Genomic DNA, 25032 nt, shown 5'->3' with positions numbered 1-25032 from the left:
AAGCCGCATGGATCACTTCTGTGACCTGTGAGCGCACCAAGTGGTGCGTCCAGTCGCCACCATGTGTCGTGTGTTAGGTGCTCTCTTTGAATTTTATTTTTTTATTTTTTTGTATGTGTTTTCGGGAGCTACACGGGGGTTTTCGATTCTCGCCTGAATTTTCCGAGGTTTTTTGAGATTTTTTTTTGCGAAGCACAATTGTGTTTCTTGAGGAAAAAAACATTTGTGCTTTGCTTCTTGGGAAAAAAATGTGCTTCTTGCTTCTTGTGGAGCTTTCATGAGATGCACAATTTACCATGAATTGTGCTTCTCGAAAAGTAAAGAAATTGTACTTTCACAAGAAGCACATGTTTGCTTTTCATGGAAGCACACATTTGTTTCCATGACTGTCTTTCTCGCAAAAAAAAGTGCTTTCACGAGAAGCACATATTTGCTTACCCGAGAAGCAAAGTTGTGTTCTCGAAAAAGTGAAAAACTGCAACCATGCTTCCGGGCTCTGATTTTTCTTCCCTTTTTTCGTATCCATTTTTTTGTTTTCATTTTTTTGGATTTTGTTTTTCTTTTCTTTTTTGATTTTTTGTCTCCCTTTTTTCCAGTATATGGATTTTCCTCTTTTTTGTGAAAAAATGTTTATCAGAACTTATTAACATGGGATCTACTTTCGAAAATCTCAGGCAAAAAATCAACGATGAAAACTATTCAGGATTTGGACGCACGGTTCAATAGATAAAATATTTTGAATAAACGAATTTACAAGAAAAAAAAACTCACAAGTTGCGACAAATGACACACACACTTGTCAGCATTTGAGAAGGTGTGTCATTTTGCTGACGACCCTTAACTGGTGATTTCGATTTTTCTAGTGGAGTACGTATCATTTTGCTGACGACCCTTTTTTTTTGAAACATTTTGCTGATGAAATTCTGAACATAAGGCCCAATTCTGAACAAATGTACTCCTAAAAAGGGAAAACAAATATAAGGCCCAATTCTGAACTTATGTACTCCTAAAAAGGGAAAACAAATATAAGGCCCAATGGGTTATGGACCCAATAGAAACTCTTACGTCTCCACCGACCGAACTTCCCTGTCGCCCGCTCTCCAGCCGTCGTACTGCAATTTCCGTTCCCACTCAAACCCCACGCCATTAGAAAAAAATGAGAGGGGAAAATCCCACTCAAACCCGACGACGGTGGGGAGCACGACGGCCGCGCCGGGCGGCACCATCGGCGCGGGCCAACTGTGGCGCGATCGGAGGCCCTCTTCATGGATTTGTAGCTGTACAGCCTGTGATCTCCTGGTTGTCTTGTCTGCCACCGGCTGGGCACCCGCGCGCCCACCACCTGCTCGTGCAAATGCGCGGCACAGCCCAGCACTTGCACCGCCTGCTGATCCCGATGCCGGCTACCTCCGGATGCTTGCCTACTAGGATCATGTGCAGCGTTGTTTGTGGAGACAACTTTCTGAAAACCAGAGATGCTAACCTGGCCCCAGAGGATTGGCATTATTGCGCAAATCAGGCTGAGGCTTGCGCTAGATGATTCAAAGGGTAGGGGCGGCGACTGCGAGCATGCCTGATGCACCTCCTCCTCGCATGAGGTAGGCCGTGTACAATGTTTTCCATTATCTCGGGAACCTTGTCTGATCAATTACATTTTGAGGCAGGAAATACAGAGGTCGTGTGCTCCTTCTGAAGAAGGCGACAGCAGACCGAAGCCCATTCACCCGGTGCCGGCTATGGATAACTTCAATTAAAAAGGTCAGAATTATGATAGATGGTGGCATGGCATTTTCTCTAGGCATTGCTAAAAAGATCAACGGATCATCTCAACTGGCAATAGTTTAGTTTCGTGAGCTATTGCTAGTGCTCGGCTCTAGAGGCTTCACTGCATATCCTCAGTCTCAAGTGATTCGAGTGTTAGGAAAAAAAGTGCCCCGCTGTACTTATTTACAGTTTGGCATGCACATAGAGCAATACAGAAGCCTCTATCTATCTCTGCTACTTATCTTGTCCTTCTACTTTACATGGGAATGGTGTGAAACTAGCAGGACAAACAGTTTATCTGAAAAAACTAGCAGTGCAAACAACTAACACAATCTGCTTGGTATCCTGCATATCAGGGAAGATGGAACAGTGCCAGACATCTACAAACTGAACATCTTGTTTGTTCCAGAGGGAAGTAAGCATCATGGAGCAAATGAAACACCTCAAGAGTGCCCCACTTGATTTTGGTTGAAAGGGCAGTCATGATGCACCTAACTACTCATTTAATAACAGCCTTAGACATTGTTTTTGGGCTACCTATGTATAAACAAGGTCTCATAGGTTAAGCTTTCTGGCCCACCCCTAGCTCGTGCATAACAGCATAGGTCACACTTGTAGGTTGAACTTTACTAGTAGTAGTACTAAAAATCTGCAATTGCAATATTGCATGATGGGGCCAGACTGTTGAAAAGTTTGTTCATGAATCACATGCCTGGGTTGCGAAAAATGTGGCTTTTCTCTGAACAGAGATGGCGTGTGCACGATAGATGCCCCGCTACTCTGCTCCTCTCTGGTGGATGTTAGCCTGAAACCAGATAGTTGAGATGACCCAGCTTTGTGTGGTTAAGTGAGTAGAATTTCTGTTTGTGCTTCTGTTTGTTACACACATGCAAAATTTGACATCTATAACTGCACATATGTGGAGCTGCTCGGCATGAATTGGTTCAGGTTTAAACTAACCAGATAGTAATTTTTTTACAGAGCTTGGCTTTTTTGGATGGTGGCGCCCGGCTTCTGCATGGAGGCATGGATTGGTGCACACAGTCAATACATAACCAGGTTGGCTCACTCTAGCTTTATCATGCTCAACTTACTGCAGATCTGTGTACACACGCTCCTAAAGTAGTGTTCAGATTAACTAATAACTCGGTCGGTACGCAAGGGGATCCTCTTGGCAAAGCACCACAACAGTACAGTATTTCCCGAGACAGATAACCCCAGCCATATTGGGCTACTGGCGCGAGTGCGCGCTGCCGAAGTTGAAGTGCCGAGCCGTCTCCGGTGGCTTTCCCACTGCCTGCACCCACTTATCGTGCACTGGGCAATCATAGCCGACGCACAAACAAATCAGTTAGGGGAAAAAGGAGAAAAACAAATGCTTGCAACGCAAAGGCTGTGCAACCTGCAATCGAAGAAGAAATCCATTACAGGTCGAGCTGGGCCTAATCGACTTGATCGCCCGTCCCTTCTGACGTCATTGAATTACTACTACTGGCCAGGCCTGCTGGACGGATCGGTTGGTTAAATCAGAGACCACCGACTCACTGACTGACAGCGAATGCAGGGTCATTTTGTTGAATTTCCAAAAGGATCGCAAGACTTTTGTTTTAGTCCTGACGTAACCTTCATATACACGACCGAGGTTGATTAGATTAGTATAGGCTGGTGGGCTGGAAGAATCCGTTGATTGACGACCGACCGAGTGGTGTGCTACAAGGTCGTCTTTGTTCTCTTTGGTTATTCTACCTACCTTGTACTGTACGTACTGAACGCAAGAAATGAAATGGCTAGGAAATTCAAAGCCGGAGAATAAGTGTTGTTGGCTAGCTAGAACCGCTGGGTCGCTGATTGTTGCTCCCCGGCGGGCTGGCGGGTTCCGAAGCCGAATCCGCGACGTCCCGGTCGCCGGTCGGGATCTCATTCTTGCTCCACTCGGTCGGTCATCAATCAACGGATTCTTCCAGCCCACCATCCTATACTAATCTAATCAACCTCGGTCGTGTATACGAAGGTTACGTCAGGACTAAGACAAAAGTCTTGCAATCCTTTTGGAAATTCGACAAAATGACCCTGCATTCGCTGTCAGTCAGTGAGTCGGTCGTCTCTGATTTAACCAACCGATCCTTAATTCAATGACATACGATATTTAAGCGCTGGCCGGCCAGCCAGAAGGGACGGGCGATCAAGTTGATTTCGCCGGCTCGACCTTTAATGGATTTCCTCTTCGATTGCAGGTGGCACAGCCTTTGCGTTGCAAGCATTTGTTTTTCGCCGGTCGCTGTCACCTCATTCTCCATCCGTCTATCCTCGTCCCCAGTCCATATTTTCTGCAACCTGCTGCTGCATCCTTTCTGATCCATCTCTAGTACATCGAGGTCGAGCCTATAGAGAAGTCACCGGAGATGCTACCGCCATGTAGAACACTTAGCTAGCTCCGAGGTCCAAGCTACCTCCCATAGTCCATCACTGGCTGCATGCCTTCCCAGTAAAGCATGAGGGCTCCCATGGCCGTCAAGCTCGCGGCCATTCTCCTCCTCCTCCACCTCACACGCTTCCATGCCATGGCCGTTGCGATGGGTGAGCGGCGGGCTGGGACGATCGTCCGGCAGCAGCGTCGGTGGCAAGTGCTGCTACAGGAGAAGGCCACGCTCCTGGCATTGAAACGATCGCTCACCTTGCCGTCGCCGTCGGCTCTGGCCGACTGGAACGAGTCCAATGACGATGTCTGCGGCCTCACCGGCGTCGCCTGCGACTGGAGGCGGCAGCACGTCACCGGCCTCTCCCTAGGCGACATGAACATCTCTGGCCCCGTGCCGCCGGTCATGGGTAACCTCACGCGCCTCAAAAGCCTTGACATGTCTCGCAATTTCCTCGCAGGGCAGATCCCGGCCGAGCTCTCCAACCTCCGCGGCCTCGAAGTCCTCGACCTCGGCCACAACCAGCTCAGCGGCGGCATACCGCTGTCCCTCTCTGAGCTGGTAAGCTTGGGTTTCCTCTTCCTCAAGGATAATCAGCTCTCAGGCCCTATCCCGGCCGTTCTCTTCAAGAACTGCACCATTCTAAGTGTGGTCGACTTCGGCAACAACGATCTATCCGGCGAGATTCCCCTGGAAGCCTCGGAGAACATTTTTTTTCTCAACCTCTACTCCAACAGGCTAACCGGAAAACTACCATGGTGGCTCGCTAACTGCACGTATCTATACTTGCTGGATGTGGAGGACAACTCGCTCGCCGACGAGCTCCCCTCCGGCATCATAGCGGGCAAGCAGCAGCTCAAGTACCTGCATTTGTCCAACAACTACCGGTTCTCGAGCCACGACGGCAACACCAACCTGGAGCCCTTCTTCGCCGCAGTATCGAACTGCTCCCAAATACTGGAGATCGAGGCCGGCGCGGTGGGGATGGGCGGTCGGCTGCCAAGCTGGCTTGGCTCGTTGCTCCCACCAAACATGTCACACCTCAACCTGGAGCTCAACGAGATCCAGGGGCCGATCCCGGCAGACATCGGCGAAATGATAAACATCATGCTGATGAACCTCTCAAGCAACCAGCTGAACGGGACAGTCCTGGCATCCATCTGCGCGTTGCCGAAGCTCGAGCGCCTCTCCCTGTCCAACAACGGCCTGACGGGCATGATCCCGGCGTGCATAGGCAACGCGACAAGCCTCGGCGAGCTGGATCTGTCAGGCAATGCGCTGTCGGGGAGCATCCTGAGCGGCATCGGGACCGGGCTTGTCAACCTCTACCTGCAGAACAACCAGCTTTCCGGGGAGATACCGGTAAACCGCCTTGCCGAATGCATGCGCTTGCTCCACCTTGACCTCTCAAACAACAGCTTGACCGGAGAGGTACCATACATGGTCTCTGGCACCAACATTATATTTCTCAACCTGTCACACAACCAGATCAGAGGTGAGCTGCCGCGGGGGCTCGGTGACATGCAACAGGTGCAAGCGATTGACCTGTCCTGGAACAACTTCACAGGCACGATCTCTCCACAGCTTGGACTCTGCCGCGAGCTGGAGGTCCTCGACCTGTCGCACAATTCGCTCACCGGCGTCCTACCATCGTCCTTCGACCTCCTCAACGACCTGAAAAACCTGGACGTATCCCACAACTCCCTGAACGGAGAGATCCCTGCAAACCTGACAAAATGCACCAGCCTGAAACATTTCAACCTGTCGTACAACGACTTCGTCGGCCATGTGCCCACCATCGGCGTCTTTGCAGACTTCACCTTCCTGTCCTACATTGGCAACCCACGGCTCTGCGGCTCGGTGGTGAGGCGCAACTGCCAAAGGCACCGCCCATGGTATCAGTCCCGGAAGTATTTGGTCGTGATGTGCGTCTGCGCCGCCGTGCTGACAATCCTCTGCGCGGTTGGTGCCTGGAAGATCCAGGATTGGTTAGCTGCTGTGCAGGAAGACATGTTCAGGGGCCGACGCAGCGGAGGCTTGTCGCTGGTCATGAAGTATAAGTACCCGCGGATCACGTACCAAGAGTTGGTTGAGGCGACACAGGAGTTTAGTGCAGACCGGCTGGTCGGAGCAGGCAGCTACAGCCGCGTGTACCGCGGCACGCTGCGGGACGGCACCATGGTTGCCGTGAAGGTGCTGCAGCTCCAGTCAGGGAACTCGATCAAGAGCTTCAGCCAGGAGTGCCAGGTCCTGAAGCGCATCCGCCACCGGAACCTCATGCGGATCATCACGGTATGCAGCCTGGCGGACTTCAAGGCGCTGGTCCTGCCCTTCATGGCGAAGGGTAGCCTCGAGCGGTGCCTCTATGCTGGGCCTCCGGCCGAGCTCAGCCTGGTGCACCGTGTCAACATCTGCAGCGACATCGCCGAGGGGGTGGCCTACCTGCACCACCACTCACCAGTCAAGGTCATCCACTGTGACCTTAAGCCAAGCAACGTCCTCATCAACGACGACATGACCGCGCTCGTGTCTGACTTTGGCATTTCCCGGCTGGTCATGAGCGTTGGTGGTGTGGCCAACCCGGCCGACGTCGGTGCCTCCACCGCCAACATGCTGTGCGGTTCCATCGGATACATTCCTCCAGGTAAACCACACACTGCCAAAAGTTAAATCACAAGCTATCCTCGTGATGAGTTCACATGCTCTGAGTTCTGACTTCTGAGTGGTTTTTGGTCGATGGTCTGAAGAGTATGGCTACGGCTCGAACCCAACGACGATGGGTGATGTGTACAGCTTCGGCGTTCTGGTGATGGAGATGGTAACGAGGAAGAAGCCGACCGACGACATGTTCGAGGGTGGGCTGAGCCTGCACAAGTGGGTGAAGAGCCACTACCACGGCCGGGCCGACGCGGTGGTCGACCAGGCGCTGGCCAGGATGGTTCTGGACCAGACGCCTGAGGTGAGGAGGATGTCGGACGCGGCCATCGGCGAGCTGCTGGAGCTCGGCATTCTCTGCACCCAGGAGACCGCGTCCACGCGGCCGTCTATGCTGGACGCCGCCAACGAGCTGGACCGGCTCAAGCGGCACCTCGGCGGCGACACGACCGCTACATTCGAAGATATTGATGACTTAGCTTAGCGGTAGCAAGCTACGCATCCACGGAGTATAAATTAACAGGGATACGTTGTGTATGCGTAGTGAGGACTTTATGTGGTTCTGAACGAGGTAGATGGTCTTCTGAATATCACAAGATGTATGTATATCATTCTTTCAAGGTGTCTGATTTGATGTAATTTAAGCTTTGTACATAGGCTTGGTTATTATAATTATATAGACTGAATTAAGTTCAGGAAGTAATTAACTGATTAGCTTAGTGTGACGGCTATATTGTCCTAGTACCGTGTACACACCCGAAACCCTAAAACCCTTGCGGCGACTAGGTCTAGGCGACTCTGACAGCGCTCGCAGATCTCATCGGCGGGGCGCGCACATGTTCCGGCGACGATGGCGACATCAGGTGCGGGCAAGGGGAAGCAAGGAAGCGGCGCTCTCTCACCGCGCTCGGATCGGGCGCAGATGGAACCAGCGCTCGGCAAGCTCGACATCTCTAAAGAGGAGGCGACTCCTCTGGTGATCGATGACACGGACAACGGTGCAGCACCCAAGTGGCTACTGGCGGGCAAGGTCCTGTACAGAAATCTATTCCACATCCAGACTATTTCCAACGCCCTACATCCAGCATGGAGTAACCCTAGGGGCTTGGTTTTTCGTCCATTGGGGGAGAACATGTTCATAGTGGAGTTTGAATCTAAGAGAGACCGGGATTGAATCTGGGAGGGATCCCCATGGCACATCAGCAAACACGCAGTGATCCTTGAGGACTTTGAATCACACATGCAACCTTCGGGACTCGAGCATGATTGGTTTGATGCCAAAAATTGGCATGCCAACATTTGGCAAATGCCAAATATTGGCTAGTGATTGGTTGGTTACCATGTTTACTTGTCAACCTCACAAGAAGTTGTCAAATTTTTGGCAACTTTTGATATTGTCAAATGTTGGCTTGCCAAATATTGGCAATGTCAAATGTTGGCATCAAACCAATTATCGTCTAAAATTTGATCGGTCGCCGGCATGGGCTAGGTGTAGCGACCAGACCTCAAACAGTCTAATCTCTGTGCTCCGGTATCATCCCTGGATCAGTAATGCTGACACCACACAGTACTCGGAGGATTTATAATAGAGTAGCAATCACACACTTATTACATCGAGTGTCTCCATAGAGAACTTATTACAATAAATATGGCTTAAGGCCATCTAATAACGATAACAGCGGAAGGCTTGGAAGATAAGTGAGTCCATCAACTCCAACAACATCACTGAGTATAGAACCATGACCTAAAAACTTCTTAATCGTCATCTGAAAAGTCTGCAACATTAATGTTGCAGCCCGAAACGGGTCAGCACATGGAATATGCTGGCAAGATAACACATAGAGAATAATGGAATGAAACAGCTATACTATATGCATATTTGGCTGGTGGAAAGCTCTATGGTTACAGTTTTGTGTAAAGCCAATTTTTCCCTACTACAAAGGAATAAATTTAATTACTATCATGGGGGTTGTTAAACATTGAGAATGGTTGACAACATTCTCAATCCCAATTAAACATCATCATTAAACAAGCCCAACAAAATTAATTTAGGGTAACATCTTGAGATTCACATGATAATCCAGGTACTAGATACTCAAGATGTCCATAACCGGGGACATGGCTAACCATGATTAGTTTATTACACTTTGTAGAGGTTTGCGCACTTTTCCCCACAAGACTCGATCGCCTCCGTTTGGTTTCTCGCACTACATGGTGTTTGAGAAGACGGATGACCGAGACATAGTCTTTCAGAAGCGCTAGCACCTTACGATCGGGTAGACCGTACCACCTACATCCCCTACATCTGCTAGTCTACCACCGTAAGAGTTCGCACGACTTAGTCAACTATGCTAGAGCCCATAATAGCTTGTGGCTGCACACGGAAGTTTCTAGTATGAATAGTCTCATGATCCCTTTGAGCCTGGGTGGTGGTCCAAAAGAAAACAGGCAAGTCCCGGAATACCCAGGTGCCTCAATCCACCCAGATGTGTGTTTAAGTTGCCACCTTAGATAAACCATTAATTAACAAACTCACATCTGTCATGGATATCACTTACCCAATCCACGTCTACTAGCATAGCATGTCATAATAAGCAAACGTAGAAGTAACTCCCAAAGGTTTGATAACAAACAGGTAATAGGTACTACCTCAACTACTTCCCATCCCACAATTTTATTAGATCCTAATCATGCAATGTGTGAGGATTGATCTAATGCAATAAAACCGGGTAGTAGGAAAGGTATGATCAAAGTGTTACTTGCCTTGCTGATGATCCGGGAAACCTAGCGATTCAAAGTAACAAGCGACGCACTCCAGGTACTCTATCGCAAACAACAAACAAGCATACAATAAGTACTTATCTAATGCACGGGTAAAACTCAAATAAGAGATCTAACCAGAAGGTTCAACTTAAGAACTCCGGTTTGCAAAAAGAATCAAATCGAACGAAGCAACGGAAGTCAAACGGCGAAAGAAAACAACTTCGTTCTACTAATTTGGATCTAGGGCAAATTTTACAGTAGCAAAAACTTCTTTAAGTTGATTAAACGGACAAAGGGTTTCGAGACGAAACTCTAGGCGCTTGAATCGCCTGATTCCGATAAACGAGCGAAAAGTTATGCTAAAAAGAAAATCGGATCAGGAATCGCGATCAGAAAAATCGCGGATTAAAACCGAGAAAAAGAAAAACGACGAACGTTTGCTAGAACGAACGAACGGACGAACGCTCGCTATTTAAATAAACCGGGAAAAAACCAAATCTAAAAAAAACCAACGAAAAATCGACGGAAAAACCGAACGGTTTTTCGAAAAAAATTAAAAAAATCGGCGCGGAAAACGAGGCGACGGCGGACGACGGGCGGCGTGCGGCGTCCGGCGGCGGCGACGACTTGGGGCGGCTGGGGCGGCTTTGGGCGGGGCTAGGGTTCGGCTGGTCCTCTACCCCGACTTATATAGCCTAACGGGCCGGGAGTCCTAGTCGGACACGGCCCTAGGTCGGTTCGTTTTTTAAATAATTACGCGTAGAACAAAAATAAAAAGAAATACTAAACGGACTCCAAAAATCCCGAAATAAATTTTCCCGGACTTCTAAAATCAAGCCGCACCAAGTGAACATTTATTTGGGGCCTAAATACAATTTTGAAAAATGCACATTTTTCCTAAATTCAAATAAAATAATGAAAAACTCCGAAATAAAATCTTATTTGATTTTATTATTAAATCCTCAATATTTCTTTATTTTGGGAAAGTCATTTTATTCCCTCTCTCATATTTTTTGTGATAGAAATAATTGATGATAAAATAATTAAAATCAAATGATCCTATTCTCAAAATTTGAGAAAACTCAAATATGAAAATAACGAAATCCCCAACTCTCTCCGTGGGTCCTTGAGTTGCGTAAAATTTTTAGGATCAAAACCAAACGCAAATAAAATATGATATGCAATGATGATCTAATGTATAACATTCCAAATTGAAAATTTGGGATGTTACAAACCTACCCCCCTTAAGATGAATCTCGCCCTCGAGATTCGGGTTGGCTAGAAAATAGGTCAGGGTGATCCTTGAGCAAATCTTCCTCTCGCTCTCAGGTGGCTTCATCTTCCATGTGATTGCTCCACTGAACTTTGCAAAACTTGATAACCTTGCTGCGAGTGACTCGGCTGGCAAACTCGAGGATCTTAATTGGTTTCTTCTCGTAGGTCAAATCGTTATCCAACTGAATTGTTTCCAATGGCACTGTGTCTCTCAAGGGTATGTCAGTCATCTCAGCGTGACACTTCTTCAACTGGGAAGCGTGGAACACATCATGAACTCCTGACAATCCTTCAGGCAATTTCAACCTATAGGCCACTTCTCCCATACGCTCCAAAACTCGATATGGTCCTACAAATCGTGGCGCTAATTTTCCCTTAACTCCAAAACGCTTTGTTCCCCGAAGTGGAGATACTCGAAGATAAGCTCTATCTCCAACTTCGTAAACTGTCTCCTTCCGTTTAGAATCTGCATAACTCTTCTGTCTGGACTGGGCTATCTTGAGCCTATCGCGAATCAACTTCACCTTCTGATCAGACTCTTTAATCAAGTCAGGTCCAAACAACTGGCGGTCTCCAACTTCGTCCCACGACAACGGTGTCCTGCATCTCCTTCCGTACAAAGCTTCGAAAGGGGCCATCTTTAAACTGGTTTGATAACTGTTGCTGTAAGAGAACTCTGCATATGGCAAATTGTCGTCCCAACTAGATCCATAATCTAGCGCATAAGCTCTCAACATATCCTCCAAAATCTGATTGACTCTCTCGGTCTGTCCATCTGTCTGTGGATGAAAAGTTGTACTGAATTCTAGCCTAGTACCCAAAGTTTCATGCAACTGCTTTCAGAACTTTGAGGTAAATTGGGTTCCTCTATCTGATACGATACTCCTCGGAACTCCATGCAAACATACGATCCTGGTCATGTATATCTTTGCCAACTTAGTACTGGTGTAAGTGGTCTTTATCGGGATAAAATGAGCTACCTTCGTCAACCGATCGACTATAACCCAAATCGATTCATAGCCTGAACGAGTCCTGGGTAATCCCGTGATAAAATCCATGCCTAACTTATCCCACTTCCATTCGGGTATCGACAATGGTTGTAACAATCATGTTGGCTTCTGATGCTCTGCCTTTACTCTCTGACACACATCACAGACTGCTACATACTCCGCAATATCCTTCTTCATTCCGGTCCACTAGAAAATATCCTTCAAATCTTGGTATTGCCTGGGTGAATCGAATATGGTGAATCATGTGCCTCTTGCAGAATCAACTTCCTAATCTCCGGGTCATTGGGCACATAAACACGGTCTTCAAACCATAGGGTGTCGTGCTCATCCTCACGAAATCCTTTAGCCTTTCCTTTGCTTAGTTTCTCCTTTATAGAGGCAATTTTCTTGTCAGTTTTCTGAGCTTCTCTGATTCTATTCATCAAGGTTGACTGAATCTCCAATGCTGCTACATAGCCTCTAGGAACTATTTCCAAACATAGTTCACGAAGATTTTCTGCTAACTCCCTTGGTATTTCTCCCGTCATTATTGTATTGACATGGCTCTTACGGCTTAATGCGTCGGCTACTACATTAGCCTTTCCGGGATGATAATGCAATCTCATATCATAATCCTTGATGAGCTCCAACCATCTCCTCTGTCTGAGGTTTAACTCCTTCTGCGTGAAAATGTACTTCAAACTCTTATGATCCATGTACACCTCACAATGATTTCCAATGAGGAAATGTCTCCATGTTTTCAATGCATGCACTACGGCTGCTAACTCTAAATCATGCATAGCATAATTCAACTCATGAGGTTTCAGTTGTCTTGAGGCATATGAAACAACTCTCCCTTCCTGCATAAGCACTGCTCCAAGTCCTCGATGTGAAGCATCGCAATACACCTCATAGTCCTTGGTTTGGTCTGGCAAAGTCAACACTGGTGAGGTAACTAAACGTTTCTTCAACTCCTGGAAACTAGCCTCACATTCTTCAGTCCACTTGAACTTGGTATCCTTTTTCAACAACTCAGTCATAGGCTTCGCAATCTTTGAGAAATTCTCAATAAATCTCCGGTAGTATCATGCGAGTCCAAGAAAACTCCGTATCTCTCCAACCGTGGTCGGTGCTTCCCATTTGGTCACGGTATCAACTTTAGCGGGATCTACTGCTATTCCTTCTCCGGATATAACGTGTCCGAGGAATCCTACTTCCTTCAACCAAAACTCACATTTGCTGAACTTGGCATATAATTGATGTTCTCTGAGCTTTCCAAGTACCAAACGCAAATGCTCCTTATGCTCCTCTTCATTCTTCGAGTAAACCAGGATATCATCAATGAACACCACGACGAACTTATCCAAGAACTCCATAAACACTTTGTTCATCATGTTCATAAAATATGCAGGTGCGTTAGTCAGACCAAATGACATAATGGTATACTCGTACAACCCATACCTGATGGTAAAAGCTGTCTTAGGAATATCCTGTTCTCGAATCTTCAACTGGTGGTATCCCGATCGCAAATCGATCTTGGAAAATACCTTAGCTCCTTGCAATCGATCAAACAGATCATTGATCATTGGTAGTGGGTACTTGTTCTTGATCGCAACTTCATTCAATCCTCAATAATCAACAACCATCCTTAACGATCCATCCTTCTTCTCCACCAGAAGTACTGGCGATCCCCAAGGTGAAGAACTTGGGCGAATATATCCTTTATCCAGTAACTCCTTAATCTGCTTCTTAATTTCTATCAAATCCTTTGCTGGCATCCTATATGGTCTCTTTGATATTGACCCTGTGCCTGGCAATAGCTCAATCAAAAACTCAATATCTCTATCCGGTGGCATGTCTGGCAACTCTTCTGGAAATACTTTAGGGAAATCCCTTACCACTGGTACTTCCTCCTGCACAACTCCTGTTAAGCAATTTACTTGTGTCCTTTTTGGCACATGTTGGGATACATACTTGATCCTTCTCCCTTCTGGTGTGGTAAGCAAAATTGACTTACTAGCACATTCAATATTCCCTTCATACTTTGATAACCAATCCATGCCTAATATCACATCCAATCCTTGGGATTCCAATACTATTAGGTCTGAGGGAAAAACATAGTTACCAATCCTTAATGGTAACCAATCACACCATCGACTAGCCATATACTCTGCTCCAGGCGAGGTTACTAACATGGGTGACCTAAGGGCTTGGGTTGACATGTTATACTTATCCACAAATCCCCTTGAGATGTATGAATGCGATGCACCAGTATCAAAAAGAACGAGTGCAGTAAATGACTTAACCAAAAACTTACCTATTACTGCATCAGACTGAGCTTCAACCTCCTCTACGTTAACGTGGTTCACCTGTCCCCTGTTGAAAGGGTTCGGCTTCTTCCCAGAGCTTCCATTGCCATTTCCATTTTGTAATTCAGGACATTCATTGGCATAATGTCCGGTCTTCGAACACTTAAAGCAAGTGACTTGGCTCAGGTCTTTCTTGGCTGGGGTTGATGGGTTGGTGCCATTCTGGTCGTTGCTTCCTCCATTCCCATTACCATTCCTGGTGCCATTGTGATTGTGCGAGCTACCTCCTCCATGGGTATGCTGAAAATGTCCTCCCGGTCTAGGGGTAAAACATGGCTTCTGCTGAGCTCCTGAATTGTTTTCCTTTGTCCATACTTCCTCTTGCGGTTCTCAATTTGCTGTTGTTTGCCTTCAATCATAAGAGCACGATCTACCAACTCCTGATAGTTGTTGAAGGTTGCTACCATCAACTGCATGCTCAACTCATCATTCAGTCCTTCTAGAAACTTCTCCTGCTTCGCTGCATCCTAGCGACATCATCTGGGGCATAACGGGCTAACTTACTAAAGTCCTCCACATACTGGCCAAATGTCCGTCCTCCTTGGCGCAAGTTGCGAAACTCACGCTTCTTCATGGCCATAGCTCCTGCTGAAACATGGGCAGTACGAAAAGCCTGCTGAAACTGGTCCCATGTGACAGTGTCGACAGGGAAAGTAGCTGTGAAATTCTCCCACCATGATGCTGCGGATCCTTCAAGCTGATGTGCGGCAAACTTCACCTTCTCCGCATCCATGCATGCTGCTGTGGTCAACTCTCTAGCTATCTTGCGGAGCCAATCATCTGCTACTATCGGCTCGGTGCTACTGGAAAACATCGGCGGATTCAGTCTAAGAAAATGCGCTAAGTGATCAACAGGTGGTGGTGGTGGTGGTGGGTTGTTGTTGTTGTTCTCCTGATTCTGATTCTGAACTAGCAACTGCATCAATGTGTTCTGCTGCTGGAATAACTGGGTGAGTTCCTGTGGGAAGGCAAATCTGGGGTCACGTCTCGGAGGCATCTGAGGGTTTAGAAAAGATGAGAGTTAAGAATAGAGGGGGCCTAAAGAGAGAACACTACCCATATGCACATGAGGCAAAAGCAAACAATTCACTTCATTCAATCAAACAAGGGCATACAATTGATCTAACTATCGCAAAAGTGCTCGGACTACTATATTTACATGGTGGACTACTATTACTGATGAGGTGGTCTACTAGAAATATTCTTCGGTTGCAGACTCCAAGATATCTGCTCCAGCTTCATCAACATAATCATCATCGCTATCGTCTGGATCCGAATCGGTGTCGTCGATGATGATGTAGTCTTCCGGGCGAATCTCCTTGGGTTCTTCGTCTTCATCTACTGGTGTAGGGCCTCCCATAAATATCCCGATCTTCTTTGTTAGGTCAGCATTCTTATCCACCAGTACTTCAATTTCTTCTTCATAATCTTCATGTGTAGCCTTGAGTTCTTCCTCCAGTTCCTTGTGTAACACCCCGGATGTAACTTTCCCAATATGTACTCCAACTCTTGCCGTTTCCGTCCTTAAGTTATTTTATTTTCTCGGGTTTAGGTTCTTTGTCTCCATGTGTTGTTATCATTGTCATGCATCTCATATCATGTCATCATGTGCATTGCATTTGCATACGTGTTCATCTCATGCATTCGAGCATTTTCCCTGTTGTCCGTTTTGCATTCCGGCGCTTCGTTCTCCTCCAGTGGTCATTTCTACCTTTCTTTCGTGTGTGGGGATTAAACATTTCCGGATTGGACCGAGACTTGCCAAGCGGCCTTGGTTTACTACCGGTAGACCGCCTGTCAAGTTTCGTACCATTTGGACTTCGTTTGATGCTCCAACGGTTAACCGAGGGACCGAAAAGGCCTCGTGTGTGTTGCAGCCCAACACCCCTCCAATTTGGCCCAAAACCCACCAAAACCCTCTCCATCATCTAGAGCGTTCGATCACGATCGCGTGACCGAAAACTGCACCTCATTTGGACTCTCCTAGCTCCCTCTATGCCTATTTAAAGACACCCCCGAAAATCTCCTTCTCCTTCCCCCGAAACCCTAAAAATTGCCTCGCGCCGCGCCGGGCATGTCCGTATCCGGCCGGACACTTCGCGCCGCCGCCCCGGTCCACTAGCTGCGCACCACGTGTCGCCTCGCCGCCGCCACCCGCCGCGGCCCAGAGAGCTCGCGTCCGGCCCCCGAGCCCGTCCGCGCCTGCCCTTCCCCGCCCGAGCCGGCAGTCTTCTTCGACGCCGGATCGCCGCGCCGCCGCGCCGGCCTCCCGTCCGGTGAGCTCCGCCACCGGAGCCGCACCGCCGCCCTCGCGGAGCTCCGCCACCGAAGCCGCACCGCCGCCGCCGCGCCTCCCCAGCCTCGTCGTCGGCCGCGCCCACACCGGCCCCCGCCTCCCCGTCGTGCTCCGGCGAGCTTCCTCCCCGCCGGTGAACAGTACTCCGGAGAGCCGCATCGGGAACCGTGCAGATCTCAGATCTAGATTCAAACTCGGGTTGACTTTCTCCCGAAACTCTAGTTCATGTTGCCCTGTTCATTGTGCTATAACTTTGCATCCGTACCTCTGTTTTGGGCATATAGCATATCAAATTGTTCGTCTCAGAGAGAACATCATTTCATTCCATTGCATCATTTTCATTTGAGTTCATCTTGATGCCCTAAATGCTGTTAGAAGAGTGCTACTTGAGATAATTGTCAGATCTGCTGCTTCATTTAGATATTTGTCATTTTTGCCATGTTTATTGTGTGCATGATATGCCCCTGAGTTCTACATATGTTTTGTTAAGGGTTTTGCCATCTTTCCAGAGGTGCAACCCATATATTTTTGTGATGTGTGTGGTGACTAGCACAAGCTTGCAAAGTGAGATACTTGGTAATGCTGATTTCAGGGACTTAGCAATTCCGCTAAGTCCTTGATCTGTTTTTCTCATGATGCCATATGTTCATGTTGTTTCCTAGTGATCCGTGCCTATTTTGAGGATGATCAATAAGGATGTTTTGTTAATATTGTAGTGCTCTATCCCTCCATGTCTTTGTTTGCAATTATGGAGCACCCTAACTTGAGTCAATCGAGCTCTATTTTTGCTACTTCGTGAATCTGGGCAAATTGTCTATTTGTTAGCGATTTTGCTGAGGATGTTGTAGTTGATCCGTGCATGCTATGCTATTGTTCTTGCCATGTCTAGCTTGCATTTTGTGTATTCTTGATGGGTGTATGCTTAGCTTGCCATGACTTGCTCTGTAGTGAGTGCATCGAGCTCGTAAACATGCCTACTTGATATCTGTTTTCAGCATGCTTCAGTTTTCACTAAGTCTGAGAACTGATTATGTTTTTGCCATGTTCACATGCTTGCAATTGTATTTTCTGATCCCTTTTGGCTCAAGGTCATTACGGGACTTTTGTTAAGCTCTTTGAGTAGCTCCATGCCATCCTTTACTTTACCATGTTCAGGTCCTGTAGCATGTAACTTTGTTGCTCCGAAGAGTGCTATCTGATCTGAAATTCCAGACAAATGTTAATTTCACTAAGTCTGAAATCTGTTTGTCATATGCATTTTTGCCATGCTTGTTTGAACCTGTTAATGGATGAATTGGCCGTAGCTCAGTGCTAGACTTTTGTTAAGCATCTTGAATGCATCCCTGGCATGTATTTTGATGCCATGTTTGAGTGTTGTAGCATGTTCATCTTGTTGCATTTAGATGGCTACTTGCTGTAAATCGCAAACCAATGTCATATTTGAATCGCTTGCCATTTCCAAACCGTAACTCTGATTCCGGCATTCTTTATATCGTTTTCAAGCGATTTCATCTCATCTTTCCAGTGGCACACTTAGATTTCCAAGTTGAGGTCAGGTTTTCATGCGTTCCTTGTCAAATCTTGCATATGCATCCCGCATCGCATCCCGCATAGCATACCATGTTTGCATCATATTGTTTGATCCTTGCACGTGGTTGATTGTGTCCTTGTTGCTTGTTTGTCTTGTTTGGGTAGAGCCGGGAGACGAGTTCGCTAATGAGGAGCCCGTTGAGTTTGCTTTCGAGGATCCAGTCAACTCTGACAACTTTGCAGGCAAGATGATCATACCCTCGAAATCACTACTATCTTTGCTTTGCTAGATGCTCGCTCTTTTGCTATGCCAATGCTACGATGCCTACCACTTGCTTTCAAGCCTCCCAAACTGCCATGTCAAACCTCTAACCCACCATGTCCTAGCAAACCGTTGATTGGCTATGTTACCGCTTTGCTCAGCCCCTCTTATAGCGTTTCTAGTTGCAGGTGAAGATTGGAGACCGTTCCTTGTCGGAACATTATTTACTTGTTGGGATATCATTATATTGCCATGTTATCTTAATGCATCTATATACTTGGTAAAGGGTGGAAGGCTCGGCCTCTCGCCTAGTGTTTTGTTCCACTCTTGCCGCCCTAGTTTCCGTCATATCGGTGTTATGTTCCCGGATTTTGCGTTCCTTACGCGGTTGGGTTATAATGGGAACCCCTTGATAGTTCGCCTTGATTAAAGTTTTTCCAGCAATGCCCAACCTTGGTTTTACCATTTGCCACCTAGCCTCTTTTTTCCTTGGGTTTCCGGAGCCTGAGGGTCATCTTATTTTAACCCCCCCGGGCCATTGCTCCTCTGAGTGTTGGTCCACCTGTCAGCTGCCGGTGGCCATCAGGGGCAACTCTGGGCTGGCCTACCCGTACCTAAGACAATCTGAGTGTGCCCTGAGAAAGAGATATGTGCAGCTCCTATCGGGATTTGTTGGCACATTCGGGCGGTGTTGCTGGATTAGTTTTAACCTGTCGAAGTGTCTTGAAGAACCGAGGTACCGAGTCTGATCGGAACGTCTCGGGAGAAGGTCTATTCCTTTGTTGACCGTGAGAGCTTGTCATGGGCTAAGTTGGGACTCCCCTGCAGGGATTTGAACTTTCGAAAGCCGTGCCCGCGGTTATGGGCAGATGGGAATTTGTTAATGTCCGGTTGTAGATAACTTTAACCTTAACTTAATTAAAATGAATCAACTGAGTGTGTTACCGTGATGGCCTCTTCTCGGCGGAGTCCGGGAAGTGGACACGGTGTTGGAGTAATGCTTGCACAGGTTGCTCTCTAGTTTCTCGCTCGCGCTTTGCCTCCTCTTCTCGCCCCCTTTTGTGAACAGGATAGCCACCATATACGCTAGTCGCTTGCTGCAGCTCCACCTTATTTACCTTGCCATACCTATTAAGCTTAAATAGTCTTGATTGCGAGGGTGCGAGATTGCTGAGTCCCGGTGGCTCACAGATTACTATTACACCAGATGCAGGGTCTGATGATTCCGCTCCAAGTGACGCGCTCGAGCTCAAGTGGGAGTTCGACGAGGACTCTCAACGGTACTATGTTTCTTTTCCTGATGATCAGTAGTGGTGCCCAGTTGGGGGTGATCGGGACCGTGTTGCATATTGGGTTATCTTTTATTTTGGCGCCGTAGTCGGGCCATGAGTGTTTGAATGATGTAATGTTATTTATGTCCTTGATTGACGTGGCGAGTGTAAGCCAACTATGTTTTCTTCCCTTTATTATTTATATTACATGGGATGTTGTGAAGATTGCCTAACTTGTGACATATGCCTTCAATGCGATTATGCCTCTAAGTCGTGCCTCGGCACATGGGAGATATAGTCGCATCGAGGGTGTTACAAGTTGGTAATCAGAGCCTTCCCCGACCTTAGGAGCCCCATTGTTTGATCGTTTTTAGCGGCCGAGTTGTGTCTAGAAAAATGTTTTGAGTCATTTAGGAATTATATATCGGAGAGTTAGGAATTCTTTTTACTTCCCAGTCTCCTCATCGCTCTGGTAAGGCATCCTGACGTAGAGTTTTGACTCTTCTCTTCTCAAATTTCACTAAAAAAAATTTTAGGATCACGCAGGTATCTTGGAATCATTCCGATGGTTTTATGACGAGAACATTGTCTTGGTGCCTCCTGTCAGGGGTTGTGTGGAGGTGTCCCGGGGAGTTGAGCTCTGAGGTGTTGTCGTCATAATTTTATCGTTACAGTTCTGGAATACCTGAGTTTAGTACGCCGACATCGAAAATCTCTTTTATGCAGTTCGTTGGTGAGATAACCTCAACGCCACCCAGTACTGGGGCGGGAGTTCGGGAGTATCGCCATAACTTGTATAACGGATGCTTTTCGAAGGTTGAGGTAGATGGTTTCCGAAGTTTTTCTCGGTTATGTGTTGAAGGACGGATACAGCTGGATGTAGGATTTGCTAGATTGGGGTGAGATATTATGCTTACCATGTATCCCCAACACCTGATTGCATAAGCGGAAAGGTTCGGGAGTTTCATAGGTGGGAATTCTTGTAGCTCTAGTTCTTCTTCCACGGATATTTGGTTTGAGATTGGGATTTCTTACCGAGTATTCGTTCTTGATCCGTACCTTGTTGATTTATTTCTCTACCTAAATTCTAAGTGGCTTCTCAATTTATGGATATGTGACCATTTCAAGAGGAATGCATTCGTTCATTTTGTTCGGATGTGAAAGACTTTATGTTGCAATTTTCATTCCGTTGGATTCAACTTCATTTATCTGTCTATGTGCTAACGGTGGTCAACCTCTTCAGGATGGCTCCCGCTAAGAGCACCAATCAGAATCAAAATCAAGATCCGCCACCACCTCCACCTCCTCCGGAGGCATGGCAAGCTGTGATGGCCGCAACCAATGCAAACACACAGTTGATCATGCAAATTCTCCAAGAGCGCAATCAAGGCAACCAAGGGAACCAAGGCAACAAGCAGAATCACTTTGCTACACTCAACCAGTTCCTTGCTAACGGGCCAAAGACTTTCAGCAATTGTGTTGAGGCAACCGATGCTGACGATTGGCTCGTGGGTCTGTGCAAGCATTTCGAGTGTAGTAACGTCAGGCCTGAGGACTTTGTCAAGTTCGCTTCCTTCCAACTCAAAGATCAAGCTGCAGAATGGTTCCAGCAGTACAAAGATTCCAGAGGTGGACGTTTGATCGCTTGGGATGAATCCCATCAAGATTTCAGAGCTCACCATATCCCTCAGAGCGTGGTTGAAAGCAAGCGTGAGGAATTCCGCAACCTGAAGCAAGGCTCTTTGTCTGTCTATGACTACAACAAGTTGTTTCAGAAGCTCACCCGCTTTGCCAAGCAGGACGTTCCTGATGAGAAGAGCATGATATACCAGTTCATGGGTGGTCTCAGAGAAGAAATTCAGCTAGCTCTTGTTCACTTTGAGCCCTTGAGGTACGATGAGTTCTACAACATGGCACTGAAGCAAGAGGCCGCTCAACTGAGGTGTGATGCTTCCAAGAAGCGAGTCAGAGATGCTACTCCTTCTTCCTCTACTCAAGTGGCCAAGCAGCAGAAGTATTGGCTTCCTCCTCCTCCGTTCCGTCAGCCGTATCAGCAGAAGAGCAAAGGTGGCAGTGGATCTTCCCACCCATCCAACCCTGGCTTTCAGAACAAGACTTCGTCTCAAGCTCCAAGATCGAGTGCTCCATACCACCGTCCGCTTTCAGAGGTCACGTGCAACAAGTGCCAACAGAAGGGTCACTATGCCAACAAGTGTCTCAATCAGAGGCGTCTTCCTCCTCCTCCTCCCGTGAGATCGGCAAGTACAGCTGTGGTCAAGAATAACCCCCAAGCACGCCAAGATCAACTTGATGAACGCAGCTCAGGCAGAGGATTCGTCAGATGTCATCATGGGTAACCTTCCTGTTAACGATGTTCCTACAAAAGTTCTTTTTGACAAGGGTGCATCGCATTGTTTCATTTCGAGACCGTTTTCATCTAAGCATGGTTTGGCTTTGCAAATTTTGCCTAGTCCATTAGCAGTTGTCTCTCCCGGTAGGCGCATGCATGCTAACTCCATTGCTCCGGATGTTACTATCACCTTGGGTGACTACAAGTTTCTGGCTTCTCCAACGGTTCTTGGTGACTCGGATATTGATCTTATTCTTGGAATGGATTGGCTTTCTAAGCACAAGGCGCATCTTGATTGTGCTGCCAGGCAGATTCAATTGACTCATTAGTTTGAGGATGTAATTGTCTTTGCCGCTCAGGATAATACTATCCGTTTGTTTTCTCTCAATGAGAAGGGTGAACTGGATGCTATCTCGCAAATTCCAGTCATTTGCGAATATCAAGACGTCTTTCCAGAAGAGCTCCCAGGAATGCCTCCGCACCGGCCAGTTGAATTCGTCATCGATCTTAAGCCTGGCACGGAACCCGTGTGCAAGCGTCCTTACAAGCTCGGACCTGAAGAGTTGAAGGAGCTGAAGAAGCAACTCGATATTCAAGAAAGAATGGGTCTCATCCGGCCTAGTTCTTCTCTGTGGGGTTGTGGTGTTCTTTTTGTGAAGAAGAAGGATGGAACGGACCGACTTTGTGTTGATTACCGTCCATTGAACAAGAAGACCATCAAGAACAAATACCCACTTCCCAACATCAATGAGCTGTTCGAACAACTCAAAGGTGCCCAAGTATTCTCCAAGCTTGATCTCCGTATGGGTTATCATCAGATTCGAATCCGTGAGCAAGATATTCCCAAGACGGCTTTCAGGACAAGCTATGGTTCATATGAATACACTGTCATGTCTTTTGGCCTCGTCAACGCTCCTCCGACGTTGTCTCGCATGATGAACTTCATCTTCAACGCCTACACCAATGACTTTGTTTTGGTCTATCTCGACGACATTCTGGTTTTCTCGAAGAACAAGGAAGATCATGCCAAGCACTTGCGTTTGGTACTCGATAAGCTGAGGGAACACAAGTTCTACGCCAAGTTCTCCAAGTGCGAATTTTGGCTCGATGAGGTTCTTTATCTTGGTCATATCATCTCTGCCAAGGGCATTGCGGTGAATCCTGAGAAGGTGTCTGCAATTGTGAATTGGGAACCTCCTCAGAACGTGAAGCAACTCCGTAGCTTCCTCGGTCTCGCAAGCTACTGCCGAAGATTCGTTGAAAACTTTTCCAAGATCGCGAAGCCTCTCTCAAATCTTCTCCAAAAGCACGTCAAGTACGTTTGGTCTCCGGAGTGTGACATTGCTTTCAACACTTTGAAAGAGAAATTGATCACTGCTCCAGTTCTGACTCCGCTTGATGAATCCAAACCGTATGAGGTCTTTTGTGATGCCTCTCTCCAAGGTCTTGGCGCAGTATTGATGCAAGAGAAGAAAGTTGTTGCTTATACCTCTCGCCAGTTGAAGCCTAATGAGAAGAACTACCCCACTCATGATCTCAAGTTGGCGGCAGTTGTGCATGCTCTTTTGACTTGGAGACATCTCTTATTGGGAAGAAAAGTGGACATTTTCACTGATCATAAGAGTCTCAAGTACATCTTCACTCAGCCTAATCTCAACCTCAGGCAAACTCGATGGGTCGAAATGATTCAAGAGTATAATCCGAGTATCGAGTATACTCCAAGCAAGGCCAATGTGATTGCTGACGCATTGAGCGGGAAGGCTTATTGCAACAGTCTGATTCTCAAGCCTTATCAACCCGAGCTTTGTGAAGCTTTCTGCAAACTTAATCTGCAAGTTGTTCCTCAAGGTTTCCTCGCCAACCTTCAAGTCTCTCCTACCTTGGAAGACCAAATTCGCCAAGCTCAACTTCTCGATGCTATGGTGAAAAAGGTGAAGATTGGGATTGCCAAGAGTCAACCCAAGTACAAGTGCTACCGCCTTGATGACAAGGACACTCTCTTCTTCGAGGATCGTATTGTTGTGCCCAAAGGTGAACTTCGTAAAGTGATCATGAACGAGGCTCACAATTCTCTCCTCTCCATCCACCCTGGGAGCACGAAGATGTATCAGGACCTCAAGCAGGCTTATTGGTGGACTGGAATGAAGCGCGAGATTGCTCAATTCGTAAATGAGTGTGATGTCTGCAGAAGAGTGAAGGCAGAACACCAAAGGCCAGCTGGTCTCCTCCAACCTCTTGCCATTCCAGAATGGAAGTTTGACCACATTGAAATGGACTTCGTGACTGGGTTTCCTAAGTCCAAGCGTGGCAATGATGCTATATTCATTGTCATCGACAAACTCACCAAAGTGGCTCACTTTCTGCCTATCAAAGAGTCAATCACTGCAGCTCAATTGGCGGAACTCTATACCTCTCGAATTGTCTCTCTGCACGGTATTCCACAAGTGATCTCTTCAGATCGTGGCAACATCTTTACCTCCAAGTTTTGGGATTCTTTTCAGAAGGCCATGGGCACCAACATCCGCTTCAGCACAGCTTTCCATCCTCAAACTAGCGGTCAAGTCGAGCGTGTCAACCAGATTCTTGAAGATATGCTCAGGGCTTGTGTGATCTCCTTCGGCATGAAGTGGGAGGATTGTCTTTCTTATGCTGAATTCTCCTACAACAACAGTTTTCAAGCAAGTTCGGGCAAAGCCCCATTTGAAATTCTGTATGGCAGGAAGTGTCGTACCCCTCTCAACTGGTCCGAAACCGGTGAACGTCAGCTGCTGGGTAATGACTTAATCACAGAGGCAGAGGAAATGTGCAAAGTCATTCGAGATAACCTCAAAGTAGCCCAATCCCGCCAGAACAACTACTATGATAGTAAGCACCGTGATTTGGCTTTCGAGATCGGAGATCATGTTTACCTCCGCGTCTCTCCAATGAAAGATACTCGTCGCTTCGGTATCAAAGGGAAGCTTGCCCCTAGATACGTGGGACCTTTCAAGATTGTCAGCAAGAGAGGCGATCTCGCCTATCAACTCGAGCTTCCTTCAAACTTTGCAAATGTTCATGATGGGTTCCATGTCTCTCAGCTCCGAAAGTGCTT

At 47.2% G+C, this 25032-nt stretch overlaps 1 protein-coding gene and 1 long non-coding RNA gene across 2 annotated transcripts; both read left to right on the top strand.

The window, feature by feature from the left end:
- The first annotated feature begins 1195 nt into the window (after positions 1 to 1195).
- On the top strand, positions 1196 to 3396 carry LOC119297388. The gene is made up of 3 exons (XR_005145644.1): positions 1196 to 1598; positions 1665 to 1758; positions 2746 to 3396. It is a non-coding gene; the product is annotated as an uncharacterized LOC119297388 (long non-coding RNA).
- Positions 3397 to 3928: 532 nt separating this feature from the next.
- LOC119301683 (putative leucine-rich repeat receptor-like serine/threonine-protein kinase At2g24130) lies at positions 3929 to 7451 on the top strand. Its single transcript, XM_037578673.1, has 2 exons — positions 3929 to 6825; positions 6929 to 7451. Exons 1-2 carry the CDS (start codon positions 4257 to 4259, stop codon positions 7318 to 7320), a joined length of 2961 nt encoding a protein of 986 aa, XP_037434570.1. The 5' UTR covers positions 3929 to 4256; the 3' UTR covers positions 7321 to 7451.
- The last annotated feature ends 17581 nt before the right edge of the window (positions 7452 to 25032 follow it).

Source organism: Triticum dicoccoides, chromosome 5A (assembly GCF_002162155.2).
Source record: "Triticum dicoccoides isolate Atlit2015 ecotype Zavitan chromosome 5A, WEW_v2.0, whole genome shotgun sequence".
Classification (NCBI taxonomy): domain Eukaryota; kingdom Viridiplantae; phylum Streptophyta; class Magnoliopsida; order Poales; family Poaceae; genus Triticum; species Triticum dicoccoides.
This window is presented reverse-complemented; position numbering and strand designations above follow the sequence as displayed.

Coding starts and splice junctions, on each gene's coding strand:
- LOC119301683 (XM_037578673.1), top strand. CDS start 4,257: ATGAGGGCTCCCATGGCCGTCAAGCTCGCGGCCATTCTCCTCCTCCTC. Junction 6,826..6,928: donor CATCGGATACATTCCTCCAG/GTAAACCACACA, acceptor GATGGTCTGAAG/AGTATGGCTACGGCTCGAAC.